At 39.3% G+C, this 15,092-nt stretch overlaps 2 protein-coding genes across 2 annotated transcripts in view; both read left to right on the top strand.

Moving 5' to 3' along the window:
• Positions 1-4,809: 4,809 nt before the first annotated feature.
• LOC104941711 (probable E3 ubiquitin-protein ligase HERC3) lies at positions 4,810-7,767 on the top strand. Its single transcript, XM_010766844.1, has 4 exons — positions 4,810-5,155; positions 6,525-6,708; positions 6,907-7,009; positions 7,521-7,767. Exons 1-4 carry the CDS (start codon positions 5,064-5,066, stop codon positions 7,727-7,729), a joined length of 588 nt encoding a protein of 195 aa, XP_010765146.1. The 5' UTR covers positions 4,810-5,063; the 3' UTR covers positions 7,730-7,767.
• A 1,412-nt stretch (positions 7,768-9,179) lies between these two features.
• Positions 9,180-15,092, top strand: part of LOC104941712 (protein phosphatase 1K, mitochondrial-like) — a 15,578-nt gene continuing 9,665 nt past the window's right edge. Inside the window, 3 exon segments of the mRNA XM_010766845.1 lie at positions 9,180-9,315; positions 10,773-11,282; positions 11,396-11,496. Of these exon segments, the coding sequence (XP_010765147.1) occupies positions 10,819-11,282; positions 11,396-11,496 (565 nt within the window). The 5' untranslated portion in view covers positions 9,180-9,315; positions 10,773-10,818.

Genomic DNA, 15,092 nt, shown 5'->3' with positions numbered 1-15,092 from the left:
TTACTAAAGTTGCATCAAATATAATTTATATTTGATCTAATCACCGAAACAGTAATACTTTAATGATTATAAATACTGTATCATATAGTAATGAAATGTAAAATGGCAACTGTGGCAGTATTTATCTGGTGAGAGATGTTTACAATCACGCCCTCTAGTCTACAGGAGCTACTATTTGATATAAGGCTGCCAAGATGCCAGGGAAGTGCAGTTTCAACAATGTATGGCTTCTAAAGGATAAGTACCAATTGTGGCTATCAAAAGACATTGACCCAAGACGTGCTAAATGCAAACTGTGTTGTAACATATTCGATATTTCGAATATGGGCGAGGCAGCGCATGCTAGCCACATGAAAGAAAGAGTCATTTTTTTTGGTCATGGAAAATGAGGTAAAGGTCATGGAGAAGTCATTGAAAATCATTGGTGAAAAAATGTATGAACCCTGATATATGCATATTACAACGATCATGTGAATATATTATATTACTATATACTGAATATATATATATATATACTATATATTGAAAAAAACGATAAAAAAAAAAAATCTAAATATATATATTTTTTATTTAAATGGGGGGCCGGATCAGTGTCCCTATGAAATTGGGGGGAAAGCTATCCCCCCGTCCCCCCCACTATCTGCGCCCCTGCCTAACGATCCCTATTTGTCGCAGCAGGGAAATAATGTTACGGCAAAAGGCAAAGATAAGAGTCAGTGCTGTTGCATATTCAATATCAAAATCAAATAATCATCTAAGTGTATATAAATGAAATAAAAGTGCCTGTTAATGTCCTTTTTACTCCTGAGCTCTGGCTTTCTGCCCTCAAGTATTTACAGGTTCACTGTGGAAGATGTAAAGCTGCTCACTGCTTTCCTGCCGCTGTCTTTGTGTTTGTGCAGACGACAGCAGGCTGAGGTTCAGCAGCGGGCGTGTTGCAGTCACTGTGGGCAGTCTGCTGGATGATCAGCAGTGGCACTCTGTTCACATAGAGCGCTTCAACAAGCAGGTTAACCTCACAGTGGACTCCCACACACAGCACTTCCAAACCAAAGGAGAAGGACACTCTCTGGAGGTGGACTACGAGGTGAGTCAATGGGATGTTTAAATTACACAACAGCGGCTTTGTAAAAGTGAATATATATATATATCTGAAGTCAACCAGATAGAGTGAGAAATCTATCATTAATATCATTGTGATGAGCCTTGGAGTGTTGTAGTAAACAGCATCTATTATGTTGACTGCAAGCCCTTGGAAGAGGCATTTTGATTTTAATTATGAATGAAAGTAAACAAAGAAACAGAAAAGGAGCAGAGATGTTTTTTGTCGTTGTCTCAAAGGACTTTCAAGTGGACTGTCAACCTCTACAGACCTTTGCACTGCATGTAAAGCAGGGAGAGGCAGTTCCTTTTTAACGCTATAGGGCAAACTATCCATGATAAACTTTCAACAAATTGTAATTCAAGTGGTACCCGAGGTACAGGTAAAACAGAATTTGAAAATACAGCTTTCATCCGGCAACCCTCCCCTCTCTGACCTGAGCTTCTCCCAACAGACGAGCACAGGAATATGCATGGTATTCATACAGCAACCTGTACGAGTGCTGTCATTAATTTTTAACATCATCCAGATCGTGATTGTGTTCCAGATACATTCATATAGCTGCAATTCTATTAGCCATACCTTCCTCTTTTCTTTCCAAACTGTGAATGGCTCTAAGTATAAGCAAGCTACAGAAGCAGCAATGCTTTTCAGAGATGAAAAGGAATTTTATTGCTTGCCCCGAGCTACTCCGTATAGCTACCGTATCCGTGAGGCTTGAGTAGAAAGGTTAAACTATTCGCACCATTTTCTCTCCATCTCTGAAACGATCCGCCAACATTGTCAGACTCCATCCAAAGTCCATCTTTCTTTTTGGGGTTGAGTTGCAGTGTAAGCCGTTGTTGACAATGCTTCAATAGTATCAGGCTTTCATCGTCCAAAGAGATATGTGCACACATCTCTATTTGTAGAACAGCAAATAGGAACGCCCTCTTTACATAGCCAAAAGAAGCTGCAAAAGTCACATTTTCTCTCAGATTTTTATTTCAATTTTCTTAAAGGTTAAATAGATTTTTTGACCAAAGGAAGCAGAAATGTACTGCCTACCCTTAGCTTTGACATTGTGTCTTTCCACATTGAGTGCTGTGTGAACTTTGTTTTTCCATTTTATTCGAGAACATTCCAAAACATATTTCAAGAGATTATTAAATGTGCCTTACTACAGTCATTTAAAGTGGCCCTAAAAATACCAAACAGATCATGCATTTTAGCCATGCCTCATTTTGCTCTATTTGCTCTATTCCAGCCCTGTATTTGCAAGGGCTGATTCTGTGGCAAATGAGCTGCAGCTGACCTCGCCCCCCTGCAAAGGAGGGGGGCGAGGCACGAGCGTCATGTTACCATGCTGTTACCATGCTGTTACCATGCCACAGCAACCTCTCATTCCCCTGATAGGTGGAGAGTTGCCCATATAGGCGGAGCTCCTTGTTTCTGGCGTCAGAACAATTTCTAATCTGGATCAGTCTGTATCAGATCCGTTGCAGCCCCGTTTTTAGAGATTTGGGTATGGAGGAAAAGAGAGGGTTGTGTTTTCTGACACTTGGTGAGTTCCCTGACGCACCGGGGACACATATTCATGTATAAAAGACGTACAAAAGTGCATTTTGCATGATAGGTCCCCTTTAAGGTATTTAGATGTTGACTAAACCCCTCCCTTGGAAAGTATTAGTCAAATCATAGTTTACCAACTTTAGCTAGGCATTAAATATGATATAATGTATGTGTCATCCAGTGCATATTTAACAATCTTTAAAGGAGTTATCTTTTTAAAATATTGTATTATCATTATTATTATTATATTTATAATTCATAGTTTATTAGGGACAGTTCACACTATTCAACATTTCTGTAAATTCACTAGTTAGCCAAGAGGTATTTTTGATCTGTTGACGCTGAAAAACGAAATTAAAAAAACTTGTAAATACAATCAGTAAAAACACACAACATAAATGCTTGTATTATAAGCATCTATATACATTATGCTAATAAAAACAATAAAACAAAACATACATATTGCACACCAACTAGACAGCCGCAGGTTAAGGCACAGGCAGTACAGAAAGTCAGAGGATTGTACGGTGCAATAGATTATTTTAGTGTTGACAGAGCTCATTCCTAACTAACCATGCATTGCATTAGCCTGAGACCTTTTTTTGAGCAGGTAGCTAAGATTTATTTGCTAGCTCCACAATGTGATTAATCTGCTGCTATAACAGCCTGCACTTGTCTTGGATGGCTTTCAAAGAGAGGTTTTGGAACCCGGCTGCACGGATTAGCTTCCATTCAGCAACATGAGCATTAGTGGAGTCCAACGCTGATGTTGGGTTGATAAGTTCTGGCTCGCACTCAGCTTGCATGATCGGCTGTGTGCAGGCCAGCCAAGTTCTTCCACACACAAATCTGAAAAAAAAAACTTTAGTTTAAGACACCTTTTTGTGTGCATGGGTGTTTTTTTCCAATTTAAAAGAAAAAACATATTTCTCAAGCTGCTGTTGCCCTTAAAATTCCCTTTTGTTAGAAACTCAAGAACATATGCCAAACGGTGAACAACAGCCCCAGACCACAATAGGCCAACTGTATGCATATAGACGCTCTGTATATGTCTGGATCCTGTGAGTGGGCGTTGTTTTCTCACTTGCTGAATCACACCAGTGAGAATATGTCTGTGCATGTATTTTAAGACTGTGATAATTGAACATACAGTACAGTAAAATACAGATTGTGAATTTATATTTGTTTACTTGTTTGTTTTTGCTCAGCTGTGCATCTTGTGCTAATGGTTCTTCTGTTTCCCTTTCATTAAAGCTGAGTTTTGGAGGCATCCCACTTCCTGGCAAACCTGGCACCTTTCTGAGGAAGAACTTCCTCGGCTGCATGGAAAACCTCTACTACAACGGGATCAATGTCATAGACCTGGCAAAGAGACGCAAGCCGCAGATACACAGCGTGGTGAGTCGCATTGATTTTCAAGGAGTTCAAGGTTGTACACATACAGAAATGTGTGTAAGATCTCTCTTTTCATAATTTAACTCTGAATAGCTTGGGGTATGTGGGTAGAGACAGACTTAAATACCTATTGTTGACTTCAAATATCTCTTTAAAATGATAAACCCTGAAGTGAAAGAATATATTTTCAGATGATTGTTAAACCCCAAATGTATTGAGCTATCAATTAATATAACAGCTGGAAAATAAAGGGGATCGATATCATAAACCTGGCAAAAAGACACAAGCCACAGATACAGTGTGGTGAGTTGCATTGATTTTCAAGGAGTTCAAGGTTGTACACAAACAATAAAATGTGAGATCTCCGATTTTAAAGAGCTTGAGTTATTTTTATAGAGACAGACATATATAAATAAATATGAATAATACAGGTTTCTACATTTTTTGATTTCTTTTTTTTTTTGATTTTGATATACTTTATTAATCCCCGTGGGGAAATTGTTTCTCTGCATTTTACCCATCCTAGTGTTAGGAGCAGTGTGCTGCCATTTTGAACGGCGCCCGGGGAGCAGTGTAGGGAACGGTGCCTTGCTCAGGGACACCTCGTTAGCACTTGGTCTTGCCGGGACTTGAACTGGTGACTTTCCAGTTGCCAAGCCAAGTCCCTATCGACTTCGCCACCACCGCCCCTAAATGCTTCAGTTGTAGGTTTCTGAATACAATTAAATGTGTGTGGCTGTATTTATCTAACATTTATTTAAGCACATTGATGTTACATAACAAGATGTTTTTAACAAAAGTATTTAAAAAAGTAAATCGCTGTGTTTGCAAAAATGTTGAACACATTTTTAAGCGTGTTTTAGCAAATGGTGGAGCACATTAAACTGTTCCTACAGAGATTAGATATTAGTAAAAGCCTTTTTATGGGATTTGTTGACATAAACAAATGTCTACACTTCCCTCCTAAAATGTAAAAACGTACACAACCTTAATTGAATATCATGTACGTGTGTTCATGTCCCAGATCACCAGAGAGAATTATGGGATGACAGAAGTCAAAGAGCTCGTTCCCGGAGGAGAGAGCATCAGCGTGGACAAAAACAACAGGTGACATACAGTTTATTTATAAATGTTGATAGTTCATGTAACAATTTAAGGAGAATAGATCTTTTTTTAAATAAATGTGTCAGCTTGTTCTTCACTTGATGTTCCATTTTAAATGACCTGGTTCCATTAATTTGTTTAATGCTCCGCACTCAGTCCAGGTCTAAAAGACAAACAGATGATTCTGGGCTTTTAATTTCTGTTGTTTTTCCAGTGCTGAGATTATCATTTCGCTCAAACAGCTGGTAGATTGTGTCCTATTGTTCCAACTGAAGGTCATGTTCCGTGTTGAAAACTAAAATGTCTGTATTTTAAGTGTCATTTAGCGTGTTCGTCTCCACCATAACATCCCTGTTGCTTGACCTTGAGCCAGTACCATTGATTACAGTGTTGTGTTGAGGAGTCCACAGAGAGTTGGCGGGGGGGAGGGGGTAGTGTCGGCACGTCTGACTGCTAAACAGATGGCAAGAGAGGCAGTGACCTAAGATGTTCCTGCAAAATCCCCTCGACAATTCGATACGAACATTATAACAAAAATAACAGAGAACATTGTAGCTGCTGCGGTGTAAAACATCAGAACCCTGGAGGAGAGATGTTCATTTAAACTGAAAGTTTGTTTTCAGGCTTTCTAAACTCTGTGGGTATGATCTGTTTTTGTTGGACAGTGTTTGTTTTCAAAGGTTTTGTAGCTCTTGTACATATTGTGGTTTGTTATAGAAAGCTAAAGATCAGGTTTTATAAGAAGCCTAAATAACTCCTCAGTAAAAAAGTTTGCTTGCTTCCTTATTTCGTAGCTTTTCCTGTTTTACCGGTATCTTTTGATGGCATGTTATCATAAAAATGCAAGTCATCATTTAATTAAGGACAGTTTTCTAGATTAGTGGTAGTATGATCCATTATGGGTGAATACTAAATTAAGAAGATGGACCTTCAGTACTTTTCATTTTACAAATGTAGTAAATTGCAATGTCTTTCACACAGAACTTCCAATCTACGGGACTTGTGTAAATATTTCACTTTTGACCTTTTTGAGAGAGAGTATACACAATGCATCGCACAAAACTAGGTGTTGTCCCGTCACCAGATTTCAAAGTATTGGTGATAAATATGTAGACAAAATTCATCACCAATTAAAAGTATATATATTTATTGTTTGTTTACTTGCTCTAACACCTCACTGATGCTTTGATTCTTGTATTTAGAGAAGAACTGACATACTTTCACCCACACACAAAAGAAGGAAGTGAGTGTTTACAACCTTGACGTCTGACTCTTTCCTTATAAACTAATATTTGAGGATGCAGCTGCTGCGAGGAACAATTTAGTACATCTAAATGTTTACTTAACGTGCGTGTGGCGGTGTGTTTTTCAGGAAAGAGTTCGTGGAGGCCTACCTGCGCTACGTGTTCTCGGACTCGGTGAGCGACGAGTATGCGGCCTTCTCTTCAGGCTTCCTGAAGGTGTGCGGCGGGGAGATCCTGTCGCTGTTCCAGCCCTCTGAGCTGATGGCCATGGTGGTCGGCAACAACAACTACAACTGGGAAGAGATGGAGAAGGTCAGTGTGTGGTTTTGACGAGCTATACGTATAATCTTCCATAAAAATAAAAAAGTCCATTATTTGGGAGTTTGGCTGGCTGACTACTTTTGATTAGAAACACCATCAGGAGGACAGTACAGTACAGTGATTGTTATTGTTATATAGATAATTCAAGGCAATAATTCTAAATTTGGCTGAAATCTTTTCTCTTCGCAGAATGCTGTGTACAAAGGGGAATATACAGCCACCCATCCAACTGTCAGATTGTTCTGGGAAGTTTTCCACGAGTTCCCTCTGGAGCAGAAGAAGCAGTTCTTATGTAAGTATTTAAACGCCTCAATGTGCATGACAGTTTAATACTCACACTCTCTCTCTCTCAGACAACTTATGAATACTGTGTGTGCATTTTGTTCCTCGTGCATGACAATATATTACCTGCGCAAACATTTGGCTTCGACAAAAAGCCTCAACATGTTGACAATCATTTCAAGATCTCTGTGGTAAATTAATCCTGTGTGTCACAAGGTGGAAAAGCAAATAAGTAACTTTCCCACGTTGTTTTTGCAGCCATTAGCCTTAGAGAAGGAAGAGAGATCTTGTAAAGGATAGAGGTGTTATCCTAGTTACTGTCAAACTGTCCATGAGCAAGAAAATTAACCCATTTAGGGTTTAAGGTCAAACCAATACATTGCATGGTATCAGGCTGTCATGGGTTAAATTGTAATACTTTACTTTGTTTACAAGCATTATATAAATACCATATATATCGGCATATGGGACGGTTCAAAACATTATTTTTTGCAACTCTGCCCTCTATGTCCTGCCTGCAGTGTTCCTGACGGGCAGCGACCGTATCCCCATCCACGGCATGGAGAGCATGCGCATCGTGATCCAGTCGACCACAGCGGAGGAGCACTACCTGCCGGTCGCCCACACCTGCTACAACCTGCTGGACATGCCCCGCTACCAGACCAAAGAGATCCTGCACCGCCGCCTGACCCGGGCTGTGGAGCAGTACGAGGGCTTCAGTCTGGTCTGAGGAGGGGGAGACCTGCAGCAGCTTTGATGCACTTTAAAGCAATATGACCCCCATGTCAGTGTAATGGGGGACATCGGAAACAGAAGAAGTTCACTTTCTTTATATGCTTTCACAAAATTGTTAATTAAAGATCTTGAATCTGAAAGGTCTATATATGTAAATGCAGAATAGTATTGTTTTTATTGCTTTGGGCAAAGTTTCTCAACCTTTTATGGCCATTTGGAAGATATTTAAAATGCGTTTGTCAATCCTTAAAGTGCACCTATCATGCTATTTTTAGGCAATAGCATAGGTCTCAGATATATAAAACATACCAAACAGATCACCCATTCTAGCCATGCCTCATATCCCTCTATTTCACTTCCTGTTTCAAAAGTGCTGATTTTGGATATAAAGCTTTAAAAAAAAAAAAAGAAAAAAAAAAAAAGGGGACTGAGCTCANTCAACGACTAACAAAGTCAGGCTTTCAAAAAAGAAAAGAAAGGAGAGAAAGACAAGAGAGAGTGACAGTATGTCACCCAGTTTTGCTCTGATTTAACACGGTGTTAAATCAGAGCAAAACTGGGTGACATACTGTCACTCTCTCTTGTCTTTCTCTCCTTTCTTTTCTTTTTTGAAAGCCTGACTTTGTTAGTCGTTGAGACATCGTACACACGTAAGTACTCGCATCCCTGCCTCACATGCTCTCACTCTGCTAGAAAGAACGGTGCCGCACAGCGTTTGGAGACAGGACCAAACCATTACATGTAAATAGAGTGGGGTATACAGAGGCTTTGGATAATTAACTTTTCGAACAAAAAAAATGAAATGAATCGTAAGTTTAGTGATTGTATTATCAATATAATGTTATATTAATGTTAATTATTGATGATTGATGAAAGGTTACTTAAATATTTTTTCTTAATGTTCTACACTTTTTGGGGCCCCTGTCAGTCACGGGCCCTTAGAATCGTCCTAACTTTTCACCCCCTTACGGCGCCCCTGTGTACTAGTCTTAATGCTATAAAAACAATAAAAATGCCAGCACATTTCAGAGCAGCACATTTTCACAAAAGGTCCGTCTTCATTAACTGGTGGTAAAGCTTTCACACCTTCTGCTTGAACACAATCTGCTATTGCAGTTCTTAAACTTTACACTTAATGATGAACATTTGACATACATTGTTGTACTGTATGTCAAGATGAAAGAAATAGGAGTTTGTATAAAACTACTCTTTAATATCATATTGCAAGTCAATGATAAACTCTCCATTTGTGATAAGGTACATTTAATATGTGCTAAACATTTACGCCTCAAATGACTAACGTAAACGATGCTTCTCAATCTATGCAGTATTCCATGATTGCTGATTGGTGCATATAGCTATCATTCACTATCTTGTCGACCAATCATCTTCACTGTGGGGCGTTGATATGGGCGTATGCGTGTTCAGGCTTCTGATTGGCGCGGTCACATCTGAGGCCGTGTTTGATAACATTGAGGATCCAAAACACCGACGACGGCTGTTTTGATTCAGTTACTAGCGGGTTCTTTTCAAGAAACCAGCAGAGGTCTACAGCATTTTAATACATCTACAACATTAAAGGTATGGTTCTTAGTCAACACATCATTGAAAGGTCGAGGGGAATGCGAACTTGTAGCCAATGCTAGTCATCTAGCTAGCTAGTAGCTAGTCAGCCAAATATAGCTATCGTTATGCAGCTAGTTAGCTAGTTAATGCTAACGCGTCGAAACCTACTAATTTTAACGTGTGTCCATTTACTTTAGAATAACTGCAATTAGTATATATTATTTATTATTATTATTATAATTATACATGTTTACACAAACATTGAGACACACCTATGTGGTCCTTGTGTTTATGTTATTGGAGGTATTGTTAGCGCAAGCAGCTTTAAGACATTGAAGAGTTGAATACAGTTGGTACAAGTAAAAGTACTGCATTGCAAATGTTACCAAAGTACAAAAGTATTAGCATCAAAATATACTAAAAGTGCTAATTATGCAGATTGGACCATTTCAGAATCATATATCATACGTGTTGATTATAATTATTGATGCATTCATGTGTTTATCGAAGCTGGTAAAGGTGGAGTGATTTTACTTTGTGTAGCTTGTTAATTTACTCCAAGTGTAACTAAAGTCTTATTTAAGTGTTGATTAATTTTCCATCGTTAATCAAATTCTGCAAAGTAACTTATGGTACTAAATAAATAGAGTGGAATAAAAGTCAACGATGTACCTCTAAATTGTAGTGGGATAGAAGTAGCAAATAATTCAAGTAAAGTACAAGTCCCTTCAAAATAGTACTTAAGTACAGTGCTTGAAAAAAATCGACTTAGTTATTTTACAGCGCTACTGTTAATATAAACGTTACTTTAAAAAATGAAGCTTGATGTAACTATACTGCTACATTTAGTTAGTCTTGTTGCATATATATAAGTATTTCAATAATGTATTCAAATGTTCTGTATGCATCAGGAAGACTGTTTGCAGGCAATACAACAGAGGATCTTTGAATATTTATGTGATTTTTATTAGGATAAATTGTCAAACAAGAAGGTCTTGATTTCAATCCTGAATATCAACACAATGAGTCATCAGATCAGAATACCTTTGTTAGTCCCACAGAGGGGACATTTACATTGTTACAGCAGAAAAGAGCCACAGGCAGCTTAATGTTACATATGTTACATGCATTAAAAAGTACTAAGTTAAAATATATATACACATACATGTGTAATAGGATTATTTGGGGTGAGATTTGAAAGTTGTGAAACAATGACTGACTCACTTACAGCTGATGTTCTGCTATTACTAAATCTTGAGATTGTTTTTCTCCATTGTCTGTGTGTAATGGCAGAAATCCACTAACAGCTTTCGATCTACTGGAGTCCTTAAATTAGTTTGTAGCAATAGCTGCAGTATTTTGATATCCTTTGGTAATGTGAGGTTGGAAAAACTGCAAAGTCATTTGTAATGTTCAAAAAGTTCCGTATCTAATAAAACTAATAGATGTCGTCTCCGTTGTTTGGACAGCAGATCCCTCTTTATCCAGTGCTTCTCCAGTGTTTCTGCTGTCACGGGGATGTCCGCAGCCTGTCTCGTACGCCTGGCAAGATGCAGTGGTCCTCAAGTGGGACGTAGTGGTCTTTTACAGAGGGGCCTACTCCCACTACCATTCCAGCAGGACAGCCACCTCCACTTCACCCAGAGACAGCTTTACACCCCTTCAGGAAAACGGTACAGCAACACACGCTTTGATTCAGACGGCAGTGGAACCCCAACTACTTGGGATTCATTTGGCATCTGGGACGATCGTATCGATGAGCCAATTCTGCTGCCTTCCAGCATCCGCTACGGCAAGCCCATTCCCAAAGTCAGTTTATCAAAGGTAGGCTGTGCCTCGCTCATCGGGCAACGCAAGGACAATGAAGACCGCTACCAGGTCTCCCAAATGACCGACAGCATCCTCTACTTTGCTGTGTTTGATGGACATGGCGGGCCAGAAGCGGCAGATTTTTGTCTAAAATACATGGAGAAATACATCAAGTAGGCAAATCATCAAATATGGCTTTATCACATACCAACCATTGTCACATGATTGCCTAGGTATACCTGTTATAGCTGATTTTCTGATCCTCTGTCTTTTGTTGTTGTTTCAGGGACCTTGTGACAGAGGAGTCCGATCTGGAAGTAGTTATAACGAAGGCCTTCCTTGAAATAGACAAAGCTCTTGCAAGGCACTTGCACTTCTCTCCAAGTGGTAGGTTCCTTCATGTTACTTGTACATAGTTATACTGTGTATATATATATATATACACCGTGGTATTTATGTTATGACACTTTTTTCTTCTCTCCTCAAAACCTAACTTATTTATCCTACTTAGGCTTTGAAGCCTTGGATTCCCAACTGACATTAACCAAGCACTTTGGTTAGAGGTCTGTCATTAAACTCATAGTTACTGAATAACATATGAACAATAAACCACCTACAAGTACAGCCAACACTAGTGCTTCACTATTCATCTACGCATACAGAAAGGAACAAATTAAAGGAAAAACCTAAGCTACTGTGTGGATAGACATAGGTAATGTGGATGTTTTTTATGAGCCCAGTTAAAGCTTGTGTTATATTGTGGATTGGTGTGTAAGACAGTGTGTTCCACCATCACCAGAAACAGTAAGCGAGGGAATATTTTATAAAAGATTCTTTCAGTAAAAATAACTTCTTTCCTTAAAGGTCTCTGAACTTTGTTTAATATTTACTCCAACAAACCCTGAAGCTTTTTTAAAGTCCTGTGGTTTGTCAACACTTAACAAAGACACTTGTTGTTGTTGTTTTTCCTATAATTTGTCAACTATCTATCAATCTGCAAAGTATACTGTTTAGCACAGGTAGTGAAATGAATTATGGGTACGTAAAGCATCCCTCAAAGCTAAATATTTGTCTTGATGATCATGTGGTCTACATGTTTGCCCTTGTCATATAGAACATTTAAAAATCAGCTTACATTTTCTTCAATGGCATTATATCTGCTTACGGTTATGTTATTTTATAAAAGCTAGTATACGTGTAATGTGGCCAAACATCGGCCCCGCTGTGTGAAATGTCCCAATATGCCTGTGTGTGTGTGCATGTTATCTACGGCAGCTGCTGACCCAGCTAAGAGCTGGAGGCCCTTGACACCAATGTGGATGGCGAGAGGCTAGATATTGAAGGAGAGTCCAGCGGGTCCTAAATCCTGGACTACTGGAAGGTTCCCTATCTTTCTCTCACTCCGCTCTCTCTCTTCATTTTCTTCTCTCACCAAGTGTATGCAAAGCTTCTTGTGAGACAATGCTTCAGTTGGACCAGTTGTATGAGGTGTACTGTGTGTTGTCAATGACACGTCTGGCCCATGAGATGCAGCATGTTTAAAATGCATATACGTTTAAAACAGAATATCAAATGGCTATAAATCTCTAGCTAGTGACCTCATTTGTCAATTTGGAGAGAAAAGATCAAATGCAGACCTAAATCATGACATTTAATGCGGTGAATTCTCATCTGTCGTAACTTAAGAAATTCACGTTTAAGTGTAGTAACCACATTACGTCGGATGTAACCGTGTTGCTTTTAAGACACATTTTGAAGTCACATCTTACCGTTTGCCTGCTTTAAAAATAATTATTACTAATTACCATTAACAAGTATTTATATTTGATATCAATTTTCTTATGACAAATAAGTTGTGTTTTTCTTTCATTTGGAACTCTAAATAAATGCATGTAAACCCTCACCTGAGGAAGTATAACAACAAGGATCTTGTATGTGTACTATACACTGACAAGTGTCAGATATCTTTAGCTCATTTTAGCAATAACTCTGCTGTAGAGTTAGCTGTGGACCTGAACTCTGTGCTGAAACAATTCGACCTGCATGTGCGACTGCCCCCTCTTTTGTTTGCTTGTAATCTCCAGCCTGCCTATTGACTGCTGACTCCTCAATTACTTTTACAGTATATGTGTTCTCCATGTTTTAATGTGCTGTTGATGATTGATGTTGTGAGGATGGGGCAATACACCATGTGTATATATGATGATGTGTACGTCATATAATGTGATATTCGCCAGTGCGCTTTTTTGTGTGGTTATTACCACATTTTATAAGTTTTATGGCAGCGTTCCACCTCTAATGTGCCTTTTTTGTCTTCGCTCGCTAGGTGAATGCAGGCGCCACCACCTTCCACCGTGCCCTGACTGGAATAGGGACGGCATTGTGCTGGTGCTGGGCAGTGTGGGTGAGCAGCCGGCGCCATGCTGTGCCGCAAGGCGCAAGGGCCGTTAAACTCACTGATGTCGACCACACTCCGAGAGGGAAGGACGAAGATAAGAAGAGGTGAGGGAGCTTATCGGCACTGCAAGTTGGTCATTTAGGGGCCGTTATCAGGGGTGTGACTGTTATGTACGGCCTCCGGGCCTGTACAATAGCTTACCCACTGCTCCTCAAGGTACTAGAACTCCTGTACTAGGATGGAGTTAGTGCAGTAGAACACATTTCACTGTTGTTGCTCTGCGCGTGTGACCAGTAAAGAGGGCTTTCATCCCTCCCAATTCGTATTCTATATCAAACGTATCCATTACCGTCAGCATCATTCTAAATAACTAGCGATTTAGAAGTTAGATTGTGGTTTTTATTACCCCAGTATCCAGCTCAAGGTATAAATTGAAAGACGACTGTGTGCAGGTACTTTTAAGAAACGTTTTGCCATAATTTTATCCCGAAATGGGAGTAAAATAAACTTTACTGTGATGCAATCCAGGAATCAGAATTACCCGCTTTATTAGTCCACCGGAGGGAAATGGCAGTAGTTAGAGCCACAGACAAGCTTATTTTACATTTATGTTTAAATATTTGTCCATGCATAAAAAAAAAAGTACTAATGATTGATATAGACCACATTCTCACAGTCTGTATCATAATTAAGAAAAAATACGCGCATTACCTGTGTAACTGTCGTACAAGGGATTTAGCAGCCAGGTTTCGTAGTATATTTACACAGTGTATTAACGGCATCTTATAGTATATATTGCACATATTTGTTGGGTATCTTATCACAAGGGGTGATATAAGTCTGCGCGCCGGGGGGGATACTAAACTGTCCAAAACGCGAAGCACCTATTATTGTAGAGGCTGTTGCTGTCTTCTAACGCTATGATGGCCTTGTTTATTTGCTGGACAGTCTCCGCCTCATACTCTCGCTGTTTAGTATTAAGAACATATACTCGATGGTGCATAATTAGTTGGTTAACCATAAGGATCTGTCATATTGAGAGTTGTCGGAGATGAGTAGCTGTTGCAAAAAGGCAGACGCTCTACACTCGTGAAGCACTCTTACAGCCGATGCTCGCATGTCAATGCTGTAGGTACTGTTTTCTGGGGTCGCCGCGGTTCCTCATGCCTCTTAGGATAATAGCACACCAAGTGCGTTGGTAGTTGAGCTCAGGACACCTGAGAAAACACTGTCTGAGAACGCAGTCGAAACGTTAACGGCAGGCTGCACATGACGCGCAAGCATCGAGAACTTGACCGAAGAAGAACACTGGAGTGTCATTGCTAGCCGGAAACAAAGGATGACGTAGGTTTTAAAGGAGGGTTGAGCAAACATTATAATACTAAATACTATCGGATTATAACAAATAAATTACCTCAAGCTTGCAATAAGGAGTCTGATAAAGTTGGTTGTATATATAAGATGTTATTTAAGGATTTATTTTGGTTCTCTTTGGATATAGAATGTATTGTCCCTTCAATGGTTTTTCTTATTCCTCATTAAATCAAAGTTAGACCATCTTTCTAAATATATGCTTGCGCTTGTC

The sequence above is a fragment of the Notothenia coriiceps genome, unplaced genomic scaffold (genome assembly GCF_000735185.1).
Source record: "Notothenia coriiceps isolate Sejong01 unplaced genomic scaffold, NC01 NC01_scaffold00003769, whole genome shotgun sequence".
NCBI classification, from domain to species: Eukaryota; Metazoa; Chordata; class Actinopteri; order Perciformes; family Nototheniidae; genus Notothenia; species Notothenia coriiceps.
This window is presented reverse-complemented; position numbering and strand designations above follow the sequence as displayed.

Bases quoted from the DNA above. Each gene is read 5' to 3' on its own strand.
- LOC104941711 (XM_010766844.1), top strand. From the start codon at position 5,064: ATGTCCCAGATCACCAGAGAGAATTATGGGATGACAGAAGTCAAAGAG. The intron at 5,156-6,524 runs GTGACATACAGT...TGTGTTTTTCAG, and splicing joins AGCGTGGACAAAAACAACAG to GAAAGAGTTCGTGGAGGCCT. The intron at 6,709-6,906 runs GTCAGTGTGTGG...TTCTCTTCGCAG, and splicing joins ACTGGGAAGAGATGGAGAAG to AATGCTGTGTACAAAGGGGA.